At 45.5% G+C, this 25,377-nt stretch overlaps 1 protein-coding gene across 1 annotated transcript in view; it reads right to left on the bottom strand.

Moving 5' to 3' along the window:
* Positions 1–22,325, bottom strand: part of LOC115642535 (nectin-3-like) — a 30,209-nt gene extending 7,884 nt beyond the window's left edge. Inside the window, exons 1-4 of the mRNA XM_030546161.1 lie at positions 22,313–22,325; positions 19,831–20,127; positions 14,875–14,992; positions 6,401–6,552 (exon numbers count right to left, since the gene is read on the bottom strand). Of these exons, the coding sequence (XP_030402021.1) occupies positions 6,401–6,552; positions 14,875–14,992; positions 19,831–20,127; positions 22,313–22,325 (580 nt within the window). The remainder of the gene's footprint in view (positions 1–6,400; positions 6,553–14,874; positions 14,993–19,830; positions 20,128–22,312) is intronic.
* Between the last annotated feature and the right edge of the window lie 3,052 nt (positions 22,326–25,377).

Below are 25,377 nucleotides of genomic sequence, written 5' to 3'. Positions count from 1 at the left end.
AAGCGAGTGGACGGGCAGTGGCGAGGGGGGCAGATGAGCTGGTGGCGGGGAAGTGGGGCTGAGGAGGCGAGCGGGCAGGCGTTGGAGCAGGTGAGCCAGTGGCGAGGGAAAAGGGCTGAGGAAGCGAGTGGACAGGCAGTGGTGAGGGGGCAGGTGAGCCGGCGATGGGGAAGCGGGGCTGAGGAGGCGAGCGGGGAGTGGGGGTCTGAGGAGGCGAGCGGGCGGGCGTTGGCGGGGGAGCAGGTGAGCTGGCAGCGAGGGAGAAGGGCTGAGGAAGCGAGTGGACGGGCAGTGGCGAGGGGGGCAGATGAGCTGGCGGCGGGGAAGCGGGGCTGAGGAGGCGAGCGGGCAGGCGTTGGAGCAGGTGAACCAGTGGCGAGGGAGAAGGGCTGAGGAAGCGAGTGGACGGGCAGTTGTGGGGGGGCAGGTGAGCTGGCGGCGGGGAAGCAGGGCTGAGGAGGCGAGCAGGGAGTGTGGGTCTGAGGAGGCGAGCGGGCGGGCGTTGGCGGGGGAGCAGGTGAGCTGGCAGTGAGGGAGAAGGGCTGAGAAAGCGAGTGGATGGGCAGCGGCGAGGGGGGCAGATGAGCTGGCGGCGGGGAAGCGGGGCTGAGGAGGCGAGCAGGCAGGCGTTGGAGCAGGTGAGCCAGTGGCGAGGGAGAAGGGCTGAGGAAGTGAGAGGACGGGCAGTGGCGGGGGGGCAGGTGAGCCGGCGGCGGGGAAGGGGGGCTGAGGAGGCGAGAGGGGAGTGGGGGTCTGAGGAGGTGAGTAGGCGGGCGTTGGCGGGGGAGCAGGTGAGCTGGCGGCGAGGGAAAAGGGCTGAGGAAGCGAGCGGGTGGGCGCTGGCAGGGGAGCAGGTGAGCTGGTGGCGAGGGAGAAGGGCTGAGGAAGCGAGTGGACGGGCAATGGTGGGGGGGCAGGTGAGCCGGCAGCGAGGGAGAAGGGCTGAGGAAGCAAGTGGACGGGCAGTGGCAAGGGGGGCAGATGAGCTGGCATCTGGGAAGCGGGGCTGAGGAGGCGAGCGGGGGTCGGAGGAGGTGAGCAGGCGGGCAGTGGCGGGGGGGCAGGTGAGCCGGCGGCAGGGAACGGGGGCTGAGGAGGTGAGCGAGGAGTGAGGATCAGAGGAGGTGAGCAGGCTGGCAGTGGCGGGGGGGCAGGTGAGCCGGCGGCGGGGAAGGGGGGCGGAGGAGGCGAGAGCGAAGTGGGGGTCTGAGGAGGTGAGCGGGCGGGTATTGGTGGGGGAGCAGGTGAGATGGCGGCAGGGAAAAGGGCTGAGGAAGCGAGTGGACGGGCAGTGGCGAAGGGGGTAGTTGAGCCGGCAGCGGGGAAGGGGGGCTGAGGAGGCAAGCGGGGAGTGGGGGTCTGAGGAGGCGAGCGGACGGGCATTGGCAGGGAAGCAGGTGAGCTGGCGGCGAGGGAAAAGGGCTGAGGAAGCAAGTGGACGGGCAATGGTGGGGGAGGAGGTGAGCCCGCAGCGGGAAAGGGGGGCTGAGGAGGCGAGCGGGGAGTGGGGGTCTGAGGAGGCGAGCGAGCGGGCATTGGCAGGGGAGCAGGTGAGCTGGTGGCGACGGAAAAGGGCTGAGGAAGCGAGCGGGCGGGCGTTGGCACGGGAGCAGGTGAGCTGGTGGCGAGGGAGAAGGCCTGAGGAAGCCAGTGGACAGGCAGTGGGGGGGGCAGGTGAGCCGGCGGTGGGGAAGGGGGTCTGAGGAGGCGAGCGGGGTCTGAGGAGGCGAGCGGGCGGGCATTGGCGTGGGGGCAGGTGAGCTGGCAGCGAGGGAGAAGGGCTGAGGAAGCGAGTGGACGGGCAGTGGCGAGGGGGGCAGATGAGCCGGCGTCTGGGAAGCGGGGCTGAGGAGGCGAGCGGGGAGTGGGGGTCGGAGGAGGTGAGCAGGTGGGCAGTGGTGGGGGGGCAGGTGAGCCGTCGGTGGGGAAGGGGGGCTGAGGAGGCGAGAGGGGAGTGGGGGTCTGAAGAGGCGAGCGGACGGGCATTGGCAGGGGAGCAGGTGAGCTGGCGTCAGGGAAAAGGGCTGAGGAAGCGAGTGGACGAGCAGTGGCGAGGGGGGTAGTTGAGCCGGCAGCGGGGAAGGGGGGCTGAGGAAGCGAGTGGACGGGCAATGGTGGGGGGGCAGGTGTGCCGGCGGTGGGGAAGGGGGGCTGAGGAGGCGACAGGGGAGTGGGAGTCTGAGGAGGTGAGCAGGCGGGCATTGGCGGGGGAGCAGGTGAGCTGGCGGCAGGGAGAAGGGCTGAGGAAGCAAGTGGATGGGCAGTGGCGAGGGGGGTAGTTGAGCCGGCAGCGGGGAAGGGGGGCTGAGGAGGCGAGCGAGGAGCGGGGGTCTGAGGAGGCGAGCGGGCGGGCATTGGCAGGGGAGCAGGTGAGCTGGCGGCGAGGGAAAAGGGCTGAGGAAGCGAGTGGACGGGCAATGGTGGGGGAGCAGATGAGCTGGCAGCGGGGAAGGGGGGCTGAGGAGGCGAGTGGGGAGTGGGGGTCGGAGGAGGTGAGCAGGCGGGCAGTGGCGGGGGGGCAGGTGAGCCGGCGGCGGGGAAGGGGGGCTGAAGAGGTGAGCGGGTGGGCAGGCAGTGGCAGGGGGTGAGGAGGCAAGCAAGGAGTCAGTGGCTGACTTGTTCTACTGATCTGGTCTGGCTCCCAGCCCCTTTCCAAGGGTTGCAGCTGTCTGGAGGTGCTGCCTTCCACGCCTTCCTCAGTCACACCTCATTCATTCAACAGGGCAACCTATTACAAGGTGGGGGAAGATCTTATTCTACTTCTAGTAAAAAAAGACATTTTTCTTTTAGCTTAATTATATTGCCTTAGGGGCCCCCATAACATATTGCCCGAGGTTCAATACTGCTGTTTCAGCAGGGCGGTGCTGGGGAAGGAGGGTTTGTTTCTGTGGGGTGGGCAGCGCTTGGGGGGAGTTGTTTGGGGGGGGGCGGGCGGTGCTGGGGGGTTGTGTTTCAGGGGGGTTGAGTGATGCTGGCAGAGGTGGGGGGGTGGCGGTGCTGGGTGGGTTTCAGCCCTCAGCTGTTTTCTTTGGAGTAATATGGCCCTTGCCGCTTTACGAGTTGTGCAGGCCTGCATTACAGCATTTTAGTGCTAGATATGTGATCAGGTAAAATTCCTCACCAACGTTAAGCTCAGTTCTCAATCCTTTTTCTCTTACTACTTTAGGAAACTTCACAGAAACAGATTAACTTGATGTTCAATTTTGATTTTACTTTTCTTGTTTATTAAGTTTATGTTTGAATGAAATTCTTAGTCTATAAAAGTTGAATATGTTTATTGACAATTGTGTCTACCTTAATTTCCCTTAGAATGTATATTTGCAATCATACATTAGCACCCAAGCAATTTCTTTTGTACTCTGCATAGCTCAACAATCTTGAAAATTTCACCATCATTATGGCTGTTTACCTACAGATTAATGACTGGTTGGCTAATTTTTCTGACCATTCTTCCAGACTGGTATGCACTGTTGAGGTTTTTTAAGTTTTTTGATAATCAGTTGGAAGCTGTGGACAGGCATGTTAGGATAACTGAAATAGTTTAAGATACAAATAGTTAATACTGATTTTTAGTGGAAAAAAATCATTTGGAAGTCTAAGAATCCTTGTTATCTTTGAAATAGAAAAAGGGGAGCAAAGTAATTTTAGAATTTGGTAGTTATTTCATTTTACAAAGACTGCAGCCACAATATGCTCAATGTGTCTAAATCAGGGGTAGGCAACCTATGGAACGAGTGCCGAAGGCGGCACGTGAGCTGATTTTCAGTGGCGCTCACACTGCCCAGGTCCTTGCCACCAGTCCAGGGGGCTCTGCAATTTAATTTAATTTTAAATGAAGCTTCTTAAACATTTTAAAAACCTTATTTACTTTACATACAACAATAGTTTCAGTTATTTATTACAGACTTACAGAAAGAGACCTTCTGAAAACATGAAAGCTTAAATTAGAGTGAACAAATGAAGATTCCGCACACCGCTTCTGAAAGTTTGCCCACCCCTGGTCTAAATAATAGAGGCAAGCTGTTCATTAAAAACTGTTTTCAAGATCAAATATATTTAATTGTTCAGATTCTATGTATTGTAATCTGTAATAGCAAATTACATTTCTTTTTAAAATTTATGTCTACTTCCAGCTGATTTCTTCTGCCTTAGTTAACATGCAACTGAACAGGTTTAAGGATTATAGTTCCCATATGTTAGGTGTTCTTGTCATCAATGCTGCAGGACTAAAATAGTTTTAAACTACTGTTTTAACAAATAACCACCTCTGTTTAAATGGTTTATTTGATTTTAAATACCCAGGAAGCTTTCAAACCCTTACATAGATTTTGTACAGTTTTTCCAAAGCTTCTTAGTCAACCTTTCCAATTAAGCATTGGCTGTCTTCAGTAACATAATAGTTCAACGAAGGCAAAACGCAGAGCGTTACAGAACAATTTACAGGGGATTTATCCTCAGGAAGATATTGATACATTTATTTTCAGGTCATAGAACTGCACATGCATACTTACGAGCTTCTTCAAATGTGTTTTTGAAAGGGTTTAACACTAATATTTTGCATGCTTATACCAATTTGGTTCAAATATTGAAATTCTATCTTTGACAGTATTGTCTAAATTCTCCCCAAGCCAGATTAAGCTGTACCGAGTTCAAGGTCACTCACCTTCCCCTCCCATTCGTTTATAGTCAATGTGGTCTGAGGTATACAGCCCGTGGCACTCTGCTATGAAGTAGTGAAGCCTGCTCAAGTATGTACTTGGCATACAGAGGGTGTGACTTCAATGTTTTAAATGTTGATTGTGTGGTGCTATCTTGCTCAATTTCATTCTCCATTCAGAGCCTCCAAGAACGATATTTTTTCTGCTCTGTTAGCCAAAGAGGCTGTTACTTCACTACTCACTCTCAGTGGTCTACAGGCTGAATCTGTAGTGCCACCAGCACAGTAGCTACTGAGATAAGAATGGATTCAGACCTTACCATACAGATTTGCCCTCAAGAACAGAGAAAGAGTAAAATGAATTTATAGTTCATGTTCTGAATACTGCTATCACCCGTTCATTGAAACATTTGCACCTATTGGTAAAATTAAGCAATTCCATTTCATTTACTCCCATCATCGTGGCAATATAATAATGTTGGGTCTCAGCTCTACTACTGATGCTACTATGTATGATCTTCATTAGGCCATGGTACTCTTTCAATATGCTGATATACTCAAAGGAACATGTACTACGGTAACAGGGCACTTCTGTCTGCTCCTGAGATTCTTTACCATGGGAAACCCTGGTATAAGTGCTTTCCTGATTTAAATACTAATGAAAAGTCTGCCAACAGCAATACCCCACCCACAAGAGAGTACCACACAGACGGGAAGGGGCAGGTGTAGCCAGGAGCGCTGCCAGCCTTTTTGGCACTCTAGGTGGTGGAAGGTCCTGCCCCCAAAATACCACCAACAACCATGGTGGCCAAACATCCAGCCGCCGCCCGCCAAATGATAGCGCCCTAGGTGACTGCCTAGGTCGCCAAATGGGTTACACTGGCCTTGGTTGAAGCAAGGTGAGCTAACCATTTTTGCTGCTTGTAATTAGCTTTACGACTGCTCCATAGGAGTGCATGAGCAGTGAGAGGCGTCACTGTTATTCTGACCAGCTCAGCTGAGGATAAAGGAATAAAACCAGACGTCCTCAGAAAAGTATTTTAAGCTTGGGTTGGATAACTTTTCTTTCCCTCGCCTCCAACTCTGTCATTTTATTTAATTCCTTCCCAGCTAAAATCTCTTCCATTTGTCAACTGATCACAAATTAGGTAGCATGGATGTTGTCAATAATGCTGTCTTCACCGTAGAGGGAGGGAGACACTTTCTCTTAGAGCTAATGTATCATCTCAGACACTACTGTGGTCCTGGTAAGTACTACAATTGGCAGACGGCATGCATGATTGAACAATGGTATTAGCCCCTAGAAACAGTGGCAGTACTAGCAGAGTAATGGTTTATTAAATAGACTCATAGACCCTCAGGGTTGGAAGGGACCTCAGGAGGTCATCTAGTCCAAACCCCTGCTCAAAGCAGGACCAATCCCCAACTAAATCATCCCAGCCAGGGCTTTGTCAAGCCTGACTTTAAAAGCCTCTAAGGATGGAGATTCCACCACCTCCCTAGGTAACCCATTCCAGTGCTTCACCACCCTCCTAGTGCAAAATTTTTTTCCTAATATCCAACCTATTAGATTTCCATTTGTCCTTCCCAGTTTTATATTATCTTTAATCAAAGACTGAGTTTTAGGTAATCTGTTATAGAACATGGCTAAAAAACACATTCAACTAGACATCTAATCCAATTTCTGAAACAGTATTTTAAACAAAGCATGCTTAGGAAGTGAAAGGAGAAACAACAACTCACCTAAAATGTAGATCGTCTTTTGATCACTTGTTTGTCCAAGCGAATTGGTCACTTTACAGACATAAGTCCCAGCATAATTGTAAGTCAATGGATGGTTGAAATGCAAAGTATTATTTGAAGACATTAAACCTTCAGGCCATTGCCCATCCAACCTGAATTAGAAAATATTTGGAAGTTTAAGCATTCTCAAAATTTACATGACAAAATTTAAAAGCAAAATGTATTATCTGACCTGGCTGGTGGCTCCTATCTTGAGCTGGGCTGAGCTGCTAGTCCCGGCTGGGCTTCGGACGATGGGACTTCCTCTTCCCCTGCATGGCATCTGGGATCATGTTAGACCCATCCCCAGATTTCTCCCCCAGTTGTCGGGAGCTCTGCCAACTCACTCCTCTCCCTCCCACTCTCATCCCACATATTTCCTATAGCCATCGCTCCTCAGCTGCAGAGGGAGGAATCAAGGTACAGGGAGCTGCTCCCCGAGCATCCAGACCCCCTTAGACCCAGAATCCTCCTGACTAGCCCCACTCCCCCTGCACCTGGTTCACCCCAACAACGCACCCTATCAAGCCCCAACCAGTTGCACCTGGATCCTGACCCCACTGGATCCTCACAATGAGCCCACATCTCATACTGAGCCCCAACCATCTTTACCTGGATCCTCCGGCAGAGTTCCATCAACATTGCACCCAGAACCATCCAACAAGTCCCTGTGCATCCAGATCTTCCCCTCTACCCAGATCCCTCACTAAGCCTCCCGCACCCAGACTGCCCCACACAGAACCCTCCCAACCCACACCTGGATTCCCCCATACTAAGCCCCTCCCTCCTTGGATCCTGCCTGCCCTATTGCACCTGGCACATAGGGTAGGGCCCTGGGGTGTTTCTGGGGCTCATTATGTCACAATTGGGTGCAGCCTCACTGCTCAGTCTGTGTCAAATTTTTAAGAAAATACTTTTTACTAGTAACAATATAGTTTTACTGCCAACAGGACAATTTAACTAATTCAGTCCCTCAAATCACCATTACTGGAAGTCTGAGACACAAAGTCAGGGTAATACATTTGGGCTTAATAAGACCTGAATTTATGTCTCAGGATTTCTCTGAAAGTTTAGACGAGGGAGCAATATTTTCAGAAAAACAGATGATTGTAGGAATAAAGTTACAAAACCCGAAGGACCACCTACAGCTCCCTGTCTTGTTAGTACATGCAAGGCTGATGCATGTGGAAATGCCTATCTTCCGCACCCCTATCTCTAGAGGAAGAGAGACGGACTACTATGAAGGGCCGACAATTCAAAGGTGTGGAGGAGGAAGAGCTTTCTGAGTATATTTGCAGCATTCAATGTAGCGCTTAACACAAATTCATTTGTATCTTGAACAGCCTGTATGATTTCACATATATATTGGCTCTGCCAGCTGTTTCTTGTTAATGTGCTGAGACACTTTTGTTTAGGGGGACCTTTAAATGATCCTTCACTGTTAATTAAGCAATTAGATGATTTTAGGGCACACAGGGCTAACAACTAACCAAAAAATGAGCAGAGAGGTTATTTACCTTTTACAGTAACTGGAGTTCTTCGAAGGATGTCCCCTCCCTGCAATGTGTGCTCCACATCACGATATACACATGGAACTTGCTCTCTTGATAGGAGTTTTCGGTCAGCAGTGTCTATGGATCCACATCTGAACCCTGAAAACCCCTGTGCCTTGATTTAAGAATAAATCGAGAGGGCACACCTAATGACAGTGCAGTTTCTTCTCAGCCATCAATGTTTCAAGACAGGCTCTGAGGCAGAGGGGAAGGATGTTGGGTAGTGGCATACCCTTGGGGACATATGTCTGGAAGAACTCCAGTTACTATACAAGGTAAAGAAAGCAGAGAGATTATCTGAGTAGTATCCCCATGGATGCTCCATGTCAGCAAACTCCCATCGTGGAACAGGGTGTCGGGGAAGTGGATTCAGTATGGATCACAGGACAACATCAAATGCCATGTCAGTCCTAGAGGCAGGCAGGAAAGAGCGTAATGCAGGTAAAACATGGGTGACAAAGACCAGGTGGCTGCCCTGCAAATGTCTGAAATTGGTCTATATTTGAAAGGGGTTAGAGTGAGTGTTGGTGGAATGAGCAGTAACTCTCAGTGGAGGACGGCAGATTAACAATGAAACTTCATAGAATGTGAGGGTGCAACCTTCAACTCATTTGGACAGCCCCTGGGTGCAGATCAGATGTCCCCTTTCATTCCTTCTGCAAGAGAGATGAAAAGTCAAGGGGCAACACAAAAGGGCCTACTCCTGTCATGGTAAAAGCCAAGAGCTCTTTAAACATCAAGTGTATGGTGGTTCACTTCTCTGTAAGAGTGAGGCTCAGGGTAAATATTGGTAGATTAAAATCCTGCTTAACTTGCAATTCAGAAAAGACTTAGGGACTGAGTTACCTTATTTTGGTAGAACACTGTATTCGGTGGGTCCACCATCAAGGTTTCAAGCTCTTACGTTCCTGGCCAAAGTAATGGTTACGAGGAATAAGGTCTTAAGGGCCAAATGAAGGAGGGAACAACTCCCCACAGGTTCAAATGGAACATTGATAACTAGAGTGAGGTCCCATGCTGATGTTAGTTCCTGGATAGGAGAGAAGAGGTTGAATAGGTTCTTGATACATTTGGCGATGCAGAAACTTTTTATGGGAAGATGGTCCTTGCCTACCACAACGCACAGGAATTGCTTGTGTGAGGGATGAATGGTGACATGGAAACAGGAATCCTGAAGGTTCAAGGAATAAAGCCTCCCAGACAGAGGGAATTATTGTTCCTAGGGTCATATTCTGAATGATCAGGAGCTGATGGAGGTGTTTTAAGTCCTGAGGTCCAAAATTGGTCTGCTCCCCCGACCCCTCATGGGGTGCCTTCTGAACAAGAAAATATCAAGAAGAGAATTCTATCCTGATGAAACAGAATCTTCTCACAATTAAGTCTGATGGGACATGTTCAATCTCCCCCAGAGCCAGGAGGAATTTTACCTCCTGCCTTAAGAACTCTTTGTGAGAAGTGTCCCTAAACAGGAATGGGGTGGACTGGATGGAGAAGCCCGTGAAAACTGCTTCTAGGATCCATCTGTCCAAAGTGATGAGCTCCCAGGAAGATTGGTAATAGGAGACAGAATCCCCATAAGGGTGGGAGGGGAACAAGTGCAATGTAAGATCCACAGCAAGAAGCAGTTTACCACTATCAACCAATGGATCAAAACAGACATTGAAGATTATCACTGGCTGGGAGGTTGCGGAAGGGGAAACCCCTTAGGGAATTTGGTTTTCTTCTGTGTGCGCAAGAGCAGGGGATGTTCAGCCATTCTCATAGGTTGGTAGTGGACTGGGCAAAAATATTGAGTTCTCTGTAACCTGATGTATTTTCTTTAGTTGCAGGTATACAGCTGCCTAGAGAACTTAGTGTCACCCAGTAGTTCTTCAGAGAATGGAGGGACCCATCCAGGTTGTCACTCAACAACGTGAGGGCCCTCAAAATGAAGGTCCTCTATAGTATTTTGTATCTCCCAGGGGAGGCCTGAAAACCACAGCTAGGAAGGTTGGCACAGGACTACTGCCATAACCATAGACCGTTATATGCAACTGACAATTGTACAAACCCTGGAGAGATGCCTTGGCAGCTGTTTGATCCTCTGCAGTGAGGGCCTGAAATTGTTCTCTCTGCTTCTGAGGCATATATTCAGTAAGATGAACATTTTTAATAAACTGAAGTCACATTTAGCCATCAGGATTTGATAACAAGCCACTCTGAACTACCAGGAGACCAACAAGCTATTCTTATGACCCAGCAGATCCAATCATTTTAGATCCTTGTCCAATGGTGTTGAACAGGATTAATGTAGTCTGTTCCATTCATTAAAAGGTCCTGACCACCAGAGAGCTGAGAGAATAAATGCTGAGCCTCTTGGAGGGATATAATACTTTTTGTAGACTCATCTATACAGAAGTGCAACAGTGGATGGAGTTCACTACTTCTGTAGCAATATTCACCCACGAAAGCTCATGCTCCAAAACGTCTGTTAGTCTATAAGGTGCCACAGGATTCTTTGCTGCTTTTACAGATCCAGACTAACACGGCTACCCTCTGATACTTGACTTTGTCTTTGACTCTCAAAATGAAGGCTGAGTCAGATGTCAGTGTCAGAAGCTCTCTAGATGACTTCTAGGTATGCTACTGTGGTCACAGTACTGCAGGAAAGGGAGCCTCAGCAATATATGTTTGGACATGAGGTCTCTTCAGACCCAGATCAAGGAAGTGACTTTCTCTTTTTTTTCTGATTCTGGAGAATGGGGTCTTTCCTTGGGAAATCTAGCGCCTTTGGTTACTGCCGAAGGAGAGCTGGTCAATGGAACCAATATATTTGGGGATAACTCACCGCCTAGGTCTCAAAAAGCACTACAGAAATAGGAACGTATGTTTTTCCTACCTCAATTTTTTAGATCTGTTTTTAAATCTTAAGTAGACTTTACATTTAGAGGGAATGTGGATTTCTCTCAAGCAGCAGAGAGGCAGGTTGAATCTCCATCACTCCAAGGGAAGGACTTGTGGCACACATGGAAAGGTTTGAAGTCCAGGGTCTACAGCCTAACCCACACTTGGGGTTGTGGATGAGGCCGGGAGGTGAGGGCGGAGGTGAGGGAGAGAACAGGGACCAGAGGAAAGAAGGAATGACCCCTCTCAAAGCGTGAACTTGTGCTAACAGGAAAAAAAACACTAAGGAGAAACTAAAATGAGAAAGGCAGAAGAAAGCAAAGGGCAGCCAGCTGCATAGTTCAACTGCTGGGCACGGACTGCTCTGTTGAAGACACTGGCAGTTTATTGGGGTATGAAGGTGAAGAGGGCATAGGTGCGGACACCACTGACAAACATCGCTGATCAAGAGTGCACGAGCAGGTAGCGTATCCTGATGTAGAGCACCCACAGGGACATTACTCAAAGAAGAATATATGTGTGTGTGTGTGTGTGTGTGTGTGTGTGTGTGTGTGTGTGTGTGTTATTTCCATGAGTGAAATGTCAACACACTCTGCCATGCAACATCACATGCTACAACTACTTTTCATGAACAGTACCCTAAAAATTCAACATGTACAGTGAATGAACATCCTCAGACTTTCTCCCACATGAGTTCTTGCTGACTATAGGCCAGTGATTGCTAGACAACTATAGAAATGTTTTATTTCTGCAGCTTAATAGCTATCCTCCTTGCCAATCGCAAAGTCTTCCTACCATAGGAGTCAAGTGGCTAAACATGCACAAATCTATACTTAAGTTATTTTTCATTGTACATGCATGGACTTTTGTTGTCATTTCATTGCATGAACACAACACACAGTCGCAATACACACTAGTTTGTCATCTCCCCAGCCAAACAAGGATTCATTAACCTTGTTGTGTACAGATTTGTCTATCTACTTCCAGGTTATTAAGATCACTCAGCATGTGTTATTACTAGTACTGAGAATATAATTTAGCCCCTTTACCTTAAAATTCAGTGGACAAAACGCAAAAATACAGCTATTCTGCACCAGTTCAATTCAAACACATTAATAAGAATTTAAACTGGATTTGAAATCAACTTCAACTGAATTTTTTTCTGGGACAAAGAGAGATTCTAATTTTGCCTTCCCCAAATGAAATTACATTTTTCAGAAGCAAGTACAATACCTCACGCATGACAGGGCTCTCCAGCCTTGCATAATAGTGGTCTGACCCTCTGCACTGCAGCCCAGTATCCTGCCAATAAATTGCAACCTCAACTTTTTAAACTCGGCATTCTTATGATTAAGTTTCTGCCAAAGAGTTTATTACAAGAAATTTGTATACAAGTTAATCTACAATTTCTTGAAATTAAGTTCTCTGCTTTTACAAATCATGTTAGACTTGTCTGTACCACATGAGGAATGAAATTGAATCTGGGAATTGGTTTAAGTGTTTTGAAAGCCACTTTAGTGAGAAGGTTAACATATCTTGTAAAACCAGATTAGTTATTTGTCCTTATTACTTTTAACCTGCACCATAACATGTTGGAGAGGATAGGAGGGTTTTTTTTAATCCAATTGGTTTAAATGTGATCCAGTTGAGATGACTTCATTATACTTGGATAGCATATTTTGTTTTGTGTTTACTAGGTTTCATTCAAGAAACTTTGGTTATATGTTTATTATTATTAACTACACATTTCAAATACAATTTTTAAAAGCTTTGTCTACAACAGGCAGCTTTTAGCAACATTCCTGTGCCGCTACAGCTGTGCTGCTAAAAGTCGTGCAATGAGCGACTCCTGCCGACAAAGCACTGTTCACACTGGCGCTTTTCATTGGTAAAATTTCTGCTGTTTGGTGTGTGTGTGTGTGCGCACACGCAACACTGATAAAAGACAAAAGTTTTGCCAATGAAGTTCCAGTGTAGACAACGCTAAAACTATTAGTCTTTTTTCTTCTAACTGATCCAGGAAGCAACTTGAGGCTACAAGGTGATACCACAGCTGATCTTTAATGCTTCTTATAGCACTATTACTATCAGTGATTTTCATAGCACTATTACTGTTGTCATAAACAGATAGCTAAGGGTTAATGTTCTTTTACTTGTAAAGGGGTAACACCAGTAACCTGAAACACCTGACCAGAGGAGCAATCAGGAAACAAGACTTTTTCAAATCTGGGTGGAGGGAAGTTTTGGGTGTGAGTTCTTTGTTCTTTGTCTTGTGTCTGTGCCCTCTCGACTCTGAGAGTGATTTTTCTATCTCCAGGTTTTCTAATCTTCTGTTTCCAAGTTGTAAGTACAAGGATAGTAAGACAATAGGTTTATATTGGTTATTTGTATTTATATGTGTGTAGTTGCTGGAATGTTTTAAATTGTATTCTTTTTGGATAAGGCTGTTTATTCATTTTTCTCTTAAGCAATTGACCCTGTATATTGTCACCTTGATACAGAGCCTATTTTAATGTCTTTTTCTTTCTTTTTATATAAAACTTTCTTTTTAAGACCTGTTTGAGTTTTTCTTTAGTGGGGACTCCAGGGAATTGAGTCTGCAGCTCACCAGGGAATTGGTGGGTGGAAGAAGTCAAGGAGAAAATCTCTTTGTGTTAGATTTACTAAGCCTGACTTTGCATACCCTCTGGGTGAGGGGGAAGAGAGATTAGATCTCTCGGTACTTGTGTTTCCAGGACTGGAAACAGGGAATCTCCTAGGGTCGTCCAGGGAGGGGAGCCTGGGAGGAAGTAACAAGGAAACAAGGGGAGGGGGTTATTTCCCTTTGTTGTAAGACTCAAGGCATCTGAGTCTGGGGATCCCCTAGGGAAGGTTTTGGGGGACCACAGTGAGCTAGGCACTGTATAATTCCTAGCTGGCGGCAGCAATTACCAGGTCCAAGCTGGTAACTAAGCTTGGAGGTTTTCATGCTAACACCCATATTTTGGACGCTAAGGTACAGATCTGGGAAGAAATGTTATGACAACTGTGCATTACATACACTTAAACACTCACACAAGTTATTTTCTTTCTTTCAGACAGACGGACCAAGTGAAGTTGAAGTAAAAGAGAAGTTTTTGGCCATATATTTTCTTCGGAGGTGGTTCCCTCCAAGGGAACGTACTTAACACGCAAGACTACAGATGGCAGGCAGCAGGACTCTCAGTAAAGGCATCCAATTCATATTGGAGTCATGAAATACTGCTTTTATTACACAACAGGAAGCCATACAGAGATACCAGATATCAACACGGGTTGACTTAAGTTTTGAATCACGAGGCAAGCCATCTCATGCAGCTTATTTGGAAGCAGATACAGTGGCTTACTCTTCATTAGGGCATGGTAAATTTGATGATTGAAATGAGACTTCAAGTGTTTTCCATCCCCATTTTCAATGTAATATCAATTCTACATAATTTTCTTCAAATAATATCCAGGTTTTTTGGGTCTTTACTTTACACATGTCCCCAGCTCACACGGAGGAGGAAGGCTGAACAACAGGTCTTTGCAATGTTTTACACTAAGCCCAAGAAACTCAATATCACAATCACCTGTCAAAGAAGTTATTCCATTTATAAAAATAAGTGGATTATTCCTAAAGCATTGGTAACTGCTCAGACTTCAGAGTAATAATCATTCTTCATTTGTACTTTCCCACCCCAATTGCTACTGCTCCTTAGAAGCCATCTACTATATAAGACCAATATTTTTCTTTACAACATCCACATCTCAATCCATACGTCTGATGCATCAGTATGGGACATATTTCAACAGCATTCATTTCTAACTACCCAGAATGTGCATTAGTCATGTACTGAAACCAGACAAGTTAGTAGCAGTCAAAGGGCCTTGTTTCCACTATGTCGTAAGCCAGTAACACCCTTCAAAACTCTCCTTTATTAAAATACTGATTGTTTATTTAAATGGAAAAATTCATCTTTCGTTTCCATGAACACTCACCTGGTCCATGTAAAGTCTGTGGGTGGTGGATTTGCGTTAGCATTACACCGGAGCCAAACACGCTCTCTTCCAAAGAACCAGTTTCCATCATACCCAGTTATTGAAACTTCAGGGGCATCTATAAAATATGAGTCATTTCACATTCCAATATTCAAAGTACATTACTAAAAAGGAGACGTGCATTGCTTAGAATGATATGTCTACATGTTTTATATAACTAACAGTATGGCAATGTTTAATCTCCAATGAGTAATGGTAGTCCTACCTGGAAAGCCTAGGAAATTACAAGTATACATGGGTAGTTGGCATCAGAGGCTTAACATAAAGCAAATCAGTGGGCCCCATACGTTTTTAGTTTGTCTTTACGTCAACAATGTCAATTTTTAGCATAATGCAGTGCTAACTTCAATAGTTCAAATATACCAAATTCTGTGAATTTTAAAAAAAATCATATTACACGGTGGTAAATGACGAATTGCACATACGACATGGGTAACTTCTAGCTAATGATTTATACTGTAGTAGGTATCTGCACTGTGCCTGCTGTGACAGGGTCAGGCCAGAGGGCTACAGGACAGTGATAAAAGGCAGATATATTAAGCCCAGGTTAAGTAGTTCCCTTTTCCCTGGGTAAGGTAACAGGGAAGGTCCCAGAACAATCAGGAGCTTTCTGGAAACAATTGAGGCAAACAAGCTGATTAGAACACCTGCAGCCAGTCAATAAGCTGCTAGAATCAATTAAGGCAGGCTAATCAGAGCACCTGAGTTTAAAAAGGAGCTCACTTCAGTTCGTGGTGTGCGTGTGTGGAACTGGGAGCAAGAGGTACAAGGAGCTGAGAGTGAGAGGGTGTGCTGCTGGAAGACTGAGGAGTACGAGTGTTACCAGACACCAGGAGGAAGGTCCTGTGGTGAGGATAAAGAAGTTGTTTGGAGGAGGCCATGGGGAAGTAGCCCAGGGAGTTGTAGCTGTCATACAGCTGTTACAGGAGGCACTATAGACAGCTGCAATCCACAGGGCCCTGGGCTGGAACCCAGAGTAGAGGGCGGGCCCGGGTTCCCCCCAAACCTTCCAACTCCTGATCAGACACAGGAGGAGTTGACCCAGACTATGGGTTCCACCAGAAGGGAAGATCTCTGAGGTGAGCAAATCAGCCAATAAGTGCAGGACCCACCGAGGTAGAGGAGGAGCTTTGTCACACTATGTTAATACTACTAGTCCAACCAACAAGGAACTTAATGTATTCTGCATTTAATTTTGTTTTATTTCTTTTCAAAGGACTCAAGAAGCAACTAATAGTGATCGTGGCTCCATATCTGAACCCCATCTTCCCAACTTCTTTCAACCACTCAGTCTTGCCCATAGAATCTCACACTAACCAAGCTGTAGAAAATGTCTGTTTTAAACACACACTTATTGGAAGGCTTCAACTGGGATACTTGAGGCAAATTCACAGTATTCTACAACACAATGTAAACACTGAAATATAATTGACACGCCAACTGAAAGGGTCTGCTACAGTAAAAAGTAAAGGTATAGCCCACTTAAGTAATATGAGGTCAGAATTCAGAGCAGGATAGTTGCGCTCAGTCCAGGACAGCAGGCTCAACTACTTCCTCCAAATGCAGGTGGCACGAAGGTTGAAAAGGAGAGCAAGGCTTGAAATCTCTCTCTCTTCCCCCTGAAGCTACATCTTCCCAACGCTTATATAGTTTAGCGTTACTATTAATTTACGTTGGAGGCATATTATGGATATTGGTTGTTGCTACTGGGCTAGGCCAGAAAGGTTACATTATAGAGACTGGCAATTTCCTATTAGGCCGGTCTCTCTTCAGCTATTGTCATCAATAATGTAAGGATGCAGCTTTTTTCTCTCCAGACTGTGCACTAATGCAAATGACATGTAGGGAGTAGCAGTTTAAAAACTGGTAGTCTTCCTCAACAGGACTGCCTTAATATTCAGTTAATCTGCAGTTTATATTTACACATAAAAAAACCACCTTATGATAACGTCCTTCCTTATTCGCGTATCAGGGCACAGGGCCTGGATGGAGTATTAACAGTTCTCACAACTTGCTTCTTATTCTTATATTTTATTTATGACAACTCCGGTACAATACTCTACTCAGTTCAAGTGCAAAGATTCAGAACTCAGTTGCAGACTCTTAGTATACATTGAAACAAAGCACTAAGCAGAACTGCTTCTCTATTCATGCTCAACACAATTTTAAAGACCACTAGGCAAGTTCTCATGAGTATGAAGTCCTGTATCTTTTTGCAATTTGTTTTGGAAGGTGTTAACGTTTCTTTGTTTCTAACTAATACTGGGGAAAAGATGTGTAACATAGTCTAAAGTTCTTTTGAAATTCAATCACAGACATTAAAACCAGCCAATCCTCCAATACAGACTGTTCTAAAATTGTCAAAAGTTCATTGATTGAATAGAACATACTTGCCTTTCAAAAATGTTCTTTACAATTCTTACAAGTTGTTAATAGTGTGTTTACTTGATAGGATACTGTAAGGCTATGTTAAAGGAGGTTGTGTATTACTTGGAATAAGTCATAATTTTAGTCTTTTAATACCATTTCAAATGTTTCCTGATTCCATGTTAAAAATTTTACTATCAATGGCACTCTCAGACCGTACGTTTATTTATTATGGTATTTCCCCAAGATGACTGAAGGCAAAAAATCAAGAATTATACTAGAGTCTCAACATCATTCCCATCCCGAATGCACCAGATCAATTGCCAGTGGTAACCATAAAAAAAACCAGTTGTTTAAATTTACTGAAAATTCTCTTTTGGTCATGTGTTTATGCCACCAACTAGTAATTGGTGGTAAATATTTAATTCTTTGATAGAGCAGATTACAGCAAGGGGTCTGATGTTCAGTAAAGAGTGAAAGTATTTTTAAAATATTTTTACTACTCAGTTGCTTTTCTGAAGTAGTAATTAAGTTACTCTAACCCATCAATATTTTCTATTCTGAGATCTACATCCTACACTTCCTTTCCCACCTCTCCTGCACACCCATTAGTGTGTTATAGTTTGTGTTTGAAAATCGATGCCTAAAGCTAACATTTTGAATCCTTAGGAATCCAAATTTTTCTGGACTTTTGAAAATTCTGGTCATATATTTGATAGCCCAACTTCAGGCATCCATTTTCGGTTACGTGGACTGAAGTTTGCAACAGCACATTGAAATGACCAACATAGCATACAATGTAAGGTTATAAGAAATTCAGCTTCTTTATGGCAAGTTACAAGTTACTCTTCAAAGGGGAGAAACTGACTGAAATTTATTTTGGGGTCAACTCTTGTCAAAGTCAGCAGGCCATCAGAGCACTGCATTATTAGTGGTCAATCTAGGGAGATATGCTAAGGCCATGTCTCAAACTGCAGTTTGCACTATCGGAGTGTGAAAAGAACTGCATGCCAAGTGCTGTACTTCTACTCCCCTGCATGGATGCCGTGGGTGTGAATGAAGAGATTCCTAAATTCACACTAATGTAGTCCTGTTTTAAGAACCTCCTAGTTCACACCCACAGTATCCACATGGGGCAGCTGCAGCTCAGCACTTGCTGTGCAATGATATTCACACCCTCACAATCCAAACGGCAAGGCATTGTAAACAAGCCCTACATTTGTTTGGGCTTTTGTCTGTGACCATCAAGACAGAGTTTTTCAAGCAGCCAGAAGTTCACAAGCAAAGGGCTAGAAAGAGTTCTTTTCTTGTTGTATTTGTTAATGAACTGAAATTGAAGTAGTACATGTGCAACGCTTTTTACTTGTGATATGCTAACAATAGTAAAGATGTCCAGTATCAGAGGGGCAGCCGTGTTAGTCTGGATCTGTAAAAAAGCAGCAAAGGGTCCTGTGGCACCTTATAGACTAACAGACATTTTGGAGCACGAGCTTTTGTGGGTGAATACCCACTTCATCGGATGCATGACGTAGGATGCAAAGATGTAGAATCCAAAACAATCTGGTCATACACAGAAATTTATTTGCTGCAATAAAGACACAAATTTATAATTGGAGATATACTTATATCCTAGAACTGGAAGGACCTTGAAAGGTCATTGAGTCCAGCCCCCTGCCTTCATTAGCAGGACCAAGTACTGATTTTTGCCCCAGATCCCTAAGTGGCCCCCCTCAAAGATTGAAATCACAATCCTGGATTTAACAGGCCAATGCTCAAACCACTGAGCTATCCCTCCTCCCCAACATTGCTAACAGATGAAAGCTCTGCAAATTTCCACAGCTGAGATGGATGGTGCAGTTACGAAATTATAAATATTATTATTACAAGGTAGACCGTAGGGTCAAATAAGGAGGGGGGCTTGGTAATTTATCATCTTCTGTCACTTGTTTCTTTTAGGGACATCAAGTTTAACAAACCAAAAAAAAATCTCTATTAAAAAAGAAAACAAACTTCCAAGTGGAGGGATTCTCAAATTATCCACGCTTTCTCTAACACTCTCAGTAGTGTAGTGAGTGATCTGGTTAAGCACAGTAACCCCGTAATATTTTTCATCACTGAAGTTCTTTGAGGATATCATGACTTGTATTATTCCAAATGTGACAGAAATGGCAACCACCATTCCAAGTATTTTTAAATACCTCAATTCTTGTTGAATTTTGCTTATAATAAGTCCCTGTAAAGCTTAAGAGGAGGAATTGAATTTTCAGCTTCAACATCTGAGTATTAGTCACATCTGTTAAAAAAAATAAGGGCCCATGAAGAAACATAGGAGGAATATAAATGGGTAATTAAACCAAGTTAATGAAAATGTAAGTGGCAATGTGTTTTGGGAAGTAGGGAACTGACTGTGTCTCAGGAGACCTGGGTTCTACTCCCAGCTCAGCCAGTGGCCTGCTGCAAATCCTTGATCAACTCACTTCACCTCTCCGTAGCTCTGTAAAAGCAACAGTTAACTTGTTGTATACTTACATAGTATGTCCAATGTGTAAGGATATCTCAGCTCCTTTTCCAAAGCCGGATGCCTCACAACACAAGTTACACGTCTTCCTGTGGCAAGTTTGGTGGGTATGACTTTGTACCGAGCAACAACTGTCACGGTTTCATTTGGAAATAAAGTAGAAATGGATTCCACTTCTCCAAAACCACCTTCCCACTCAATATCTGCACCAGGTTTTCCAGTGGCTGCTGTACAAATGGCTGCTATTTTTTTATTTTCACCATCTATTAAAGAGTTTGGTCCCTTTGTTAGGCTCACAGTCGGTTCAACTATCGAAATAAAAAAAAGTACATTTTCAGTCAAGGCAGAAAAGTTGCATTAACCTCCCTTCAATTCCTGTATATAAAAGGACAAGTGCAGAGTCCTGCACTTAAGACGAAAGAATCCCACGCACTGTTACAGACTAGGGACCAAATGGCTAGGCGGGAGTTCTGCAGAAAAGGACCTAGAGGTTGTCATAAACAGATAGCTAAGGGTTAATGTCTCTTTCACCTGGAAATAAGTATCTGAAGCACCTGACCAGAGGACCAATCAGGAAACAGGATTATTTCAACTCTGGGTGGAGGGAAGTTTGTGTGTGAGTCCTTTGTTCTGGTCTTCTGTCTGTCTCTCTCTCAGCTATGAGAAGTGATTTCTATTTCCTGCTTTCTAATCTTCTGTTTCCCACTTGTAAGTACAAAAGATCAGATAGTGATTTATATATTTTTTTGTATTTACATGTCTATAGTTGCTGGAGTACTTTGAATTGCATTCTTTTTGAATAAGGCTGTTTATTCAATATTCTTTTAAGCAATTGACCCTGTATTTGTCACCTTAATACAGAGAGACCATTTTTATGTACTTTTTCTTTCTTTTTATATAAAGCTTTCTTTTTAAGACCTGTTAGAGTTTTTCTTTATTGGGGGACTCCAGGGAATTGAGTCTGTGCTCACCAGAGAATTGGTGGGAGGAAGAAGTCAGGGGGAAATCTGTGTGTGTTAGATTTACTAGCCTGACTTTGCATTCCCTCTGGGTGAAGAGGGAAGTGCTTGTGTTTCCAGGACTGGAAATAGAGAGGGTGGACTCCCTCTGTTTAGAGTCACGGAGTTTGCTTCTATGTATCTCTCCAGGAACACCTGGAGGGGGGAAGGGAAAAGGTTTATTTCCCTTTGTTGTAAGACTCAAGGGATTTGGGTCTTGGGGTCCCCAGGGAAGGTTTTTGTGGAGACCAGAGTGCCCCAAAACACTCTAATTTTTTGGGTGGTGGCAGCTTTACCAGGTCCAAGCTGGTAACTAAGCTTGGAGCTTTTCATGCTAACCCCCATATTTTGGATGCTAAGGTCCAAATCTGGGACTAGGTGTATGACAGAGGTTACAGTGGACAGGAAGCTGGATATGAGTCAACAGTGTGTCCTGTTGCCAAGGAGGCTAACGGCATTTTGGGCTGTATAAGTAGGGACACTGCCAGCAGATTGAGGGACGTGATCATTCTCCTCTATTCGACATTGGCGAGGCCTCATCTGGAGTACTGTGTCCAGTTTTGGGCCCCTCACTACAAGAAAGATGTGGAAAAATTGGAAAGAGTCCAGCGGAGGACAACAAAAATGATTAGGCGGCTGGAGCACATGACTTATGAGGAGAGGCTGAGGGAACTGGGATTGTTTAGTCTGCAGAAGAGAAGAATAAGGGGGGATTTGATAGCTGCTTTCAACTACCTGAAAGAGGGTTCCAAAGAGGATGGATCTAGACTGTTCTCAGTGGTACCAGATGATAGAACAAGGAGTAATTGTCTCAAGTTGCAGTGGGGGAGGTTTAGGTTGGATATTAGGAAAAACATTTTCACTAGGAGGGTGGTGAAGCAGTGGAATGGGTTACCTAGGAAGGTGATGGAATCTCCTTCCTTAGAGGTTTTTAAGGTCAGCCTTGACAAAGCCCTGGCTGGGATGATTTAGTTGGGGATTGGTCCTGCTTGGACCAGGGGGTTGGACTAGATACCTCCTGAGGTCCCTTCCAATCCTGGTATTCTAAGATTCATTGATTTTATCCCCAATAACTTACAGTTACTAACTCATTTTCAAGGCAGATTTGTTTATCACAGCAGGTAAAGTTGATGACACAATGGATATTTAAAAGTAATCAGGACAATTGACAGCTCTGACATCCCTGTGCGGCACATTGCCAGGATGGACTGATTTAAAATCAAAGTGATAGAAGTTGAATTGTAATCAGCAAGCAAGAAATCTTGTTTTACTCTAGCTTTGTATGTGTACTTTATTTCCCCACCACCATCACCAAGGTGAGGTTGATGCTCATTCATTGGTAACCATTAGAACATGTGAACTGCAACTAAATACAGCCTTTAGGCTACATTTGGTGGGATTGCTTTTACTAACCAGGAAAAGACACTATATTTTACACGTTTACTTAAACAATTCTGTAATTTAACTTACATGTACTCAGTTTTTTAATAAATACCATAGAAATGCATGATGCACTTATTGACAACTACACATCTCCAGTGTGCTCTTAGAACCCAAATCTTCTTTGTTGTGTATTTCAAGTGCTATCACCTAACTAGTTTCATAGATACCAAAGTGGTTTTTTTTTCCCTTCTGGGTTAGTTTGTTTGTTTCGGTTTTGTTTGTTTGCGGTTAAAGAGAAAGTAGTACTAAAGATTCTTGCTCCACAAGCTGTTAAACAAATCACACCTTGTTATGTTCTTAAGCCTACTTTCTTTGGTAGTTAACAGTATGACATGTAGCATTATGCTCTGGCCATAAAACATTCTTTTCTCTTCTCTTCATTTTTTTTTTCCAATTATTATTACATATATATAGTTGTAAACCCAGGACAAATGGCTACAAAGGGAGGGGTAGCAATTAGTCCCTGGGAGGTTAAAAGGCCTCTCTGTATCCACTGAGGAGAGAGAGCCATGGGGAAATAAGATTCAGCTGGAAAAGGAGTTACCAGGGAACTAATTAGGTTCAGCTGGCCCCAACTGCTGGAGAACTTTTTAAACCCTCCTTGCCGTGGAAGCAGAGGGGAGAGTGAGAGAAGCAGAGAAGCTGCCAGCAAGTTAGGTGCAGCAAGGCTCTGAAACCTTCCAGAAAGAAAGGCTGCACTCTGTCCTCAGAAGGGGAGAAACCCAGCACAAAGTACTGACTGAGGGAAGGATTAGCCAGATCCTGTGCGACCTGGAAGGATTTTGCTTTGCCCAAGCCTGTGTTTCCAAGGCTAAAAAGGACTGAGCCTGCTGAGGAGAAGCAGGTACTTTGCCACACCTGGTGTCAGGGGTCGGATGAGATAGTGAGTGAGGCTCTGTGGCAAGCTATCCCAGGGCAAGGTAAATCACAAAAAAAATTTTTTTTAAATGGAGGACATATTGAAGGCATTGATACAGGCCACTGCAGTTCAACAAGAGGCTACCAGAGTACAGGTGGCGGCCCAGCAAGAGTCAGTACATGTCCAACAGGAGACAAACCAATTGCTGATGAACCAGTCAGCCCAAGATGATATAGAGGCTTATCTCCTTGCATTCAAGAGGATGGCACTGCAGCAGGCCTGGCCCCAAGACCAGTGGGCAGGCCTCCTGGCTCCACTCCTCTGTGGGGAGGCCCAGTAGACCTACTTCGACATGACCAGAGAAGCAGCTATGGATTACCCCCAGCTGAAGGCGGAAATCCTGGCGAGGGCAGGTGTGACGCCGGCCATAAGTGCCCAGTGCTTCCACAAGTGGAAGTACCAGGATGACAAAGCACCAAGGTCCCAGCTGTTTGACTGGATCCACCTCGCCCGGAAGTGGCTCTGCCCGAAGACCTATGGGCCAGAGAAGGTAGTGGAAATCCTGGTATTGGACAGGTACATGAGGGGGTTGCTGCCGGACATACATGGGTGGGTCCGCCAAAATGATCCCTCCTCTTTTGCTGAACTAGTCGCTCTTATAGAGAGACACTTAGCAGCCCAACAACTTTCTTGGACCACTGGGGAAGGAAGGCACCAGAATTGGAGACCAGTCCCTGCACCGAGGCCCCGGTTTGCCCGAGCGCCAGGCCAGACAATGGAGGGGAGGAAGGAAGCGGAAGAGCAGCTGGCAGTCCTGGAGAAACTGGAGGACTGGGGGAGAAAGACTCGGGATAAATCTCAGCAGCCTGAAAAATAAGGGGCTGCCCTGAGTGGGGTACTGATGTTATGCCTGTGGCAAATTGGGGCATATCACGGCCCAATGCCCAAATCTAGGAAAGTCTATGCAATGTGAACTGGGAGATATAGAGGGACCATGTGATCTAATAAGTCTAGTCGGGGTTGCGATGGTCCCTCATAGATACACTAGGCCCGCTAAGATGAACGGTAGAGAGACCACAGCATTAATAGGCTTAGGAAGTGCAATCACGTTAGTCTCGGGGGAGCTGATCAGGCAGGACCAACTATCCCAGGCCAAACGCTCAGGAATATTCTGTGTGCATGGGGATGTCAACTATTATCCAACCATCCCCGTAAGAACAGAAGTTTTTGGAAACCCCACTAAGTTGACGGTGGGAGTATTTCCAAAACTTCCCTACCCTGTCCTTATCCGACTAGACTTCCTGGGTTTGATTGCCTACTCCCTGGTGATGAAGTAGAAGAAAATAATGACCCTGGGACCCAGGGTGTGGCCCAGATAGGTGATCCTCCCTCAGCCTTCCATGAGGTTAGCCAGAATTTGTTCTCCCCACCGGGGAAGTCCAGGAAGACTCGGAGGGAATGGAGGCTGGATAAAAGGAGGGGGACGGGACCTAACCCAGTACCAGAATTCTACACTGGCAGGGGAAAGAAGAGGCTCAACAGACAGTGGGACTGGGTCGGCCATCAACAACCCTATCGTTGGACCTGGTTCCCCAGGGGCTTTTCCTGAGGGGTAGATGGAGGTAGACCCCCTCCCCCCCGAATTTGGACAAATGGGGACCGCACGTGGGAATTTTGGTCAGGATCAGGCCAATGATCCCATATACCACAATATTCATAAGGAAGTAGTAAAGGTAAATGGGGTTCCTGTGGAGGGGAGAGTTAAGGGCCCAGGGCCATATTATATGATTAAGAAGGATCTGCTATATAGAGTAGTCCGTGTCCAAGAGCAAGTCATAGAACAACTCTTGGTCCCCGGGAAGCATCAGATGGCCATAATGGATCTGGCCCACAGTCATCTGTTCAGGGCCCATCTAGGCGTAGATGAGACCCTTGATCGGATTCTACAGAGGTTTTTTTGGCCTGGCATTTATGCAGCAATCCGACAATATTGTACCTCCTGTCTGGAATGCCAGATACATGGGCCCTGACCACACTTAAGGGCCCCTCTGGTACCTCTGCCAATTATTGGGGTTCCATTTGAGCGAATAGCTATGGACATAGTAGGGCCATTGGAGAAGTCAGCCCAGGGACATCAGTACATTCTGGTAGTACTAGATTATGCCACCTGATACCTCGAGGCCATACTCCTGCGGAACACCATGTCCAAGACCATAGCCAAAGAATTAGTCCAGATTTTTTCCAGAGTAGGAATACCT

Source organism: Gopherus evgoodei, unplaced genomic scaffold (genome assembly GCF_007399415.2).
Source record: "Gopherus evgoodei ecotype Sinaloan lineage unplaced genomic scaffold, rGopEvg1_v1.p scaffold_41_arrow_ctg1, whole genome shotgun sequence".
Classification (NCBI taxonomy): domain Eukaryota; kingdom Metazoa; phylum Chordata; order Testudines; family Testudinidae; genus Gopherus; species Gopherus evgoodei.
This window is presented reverse-complemented; position numbering and strand designations above follow the sequence as displayed.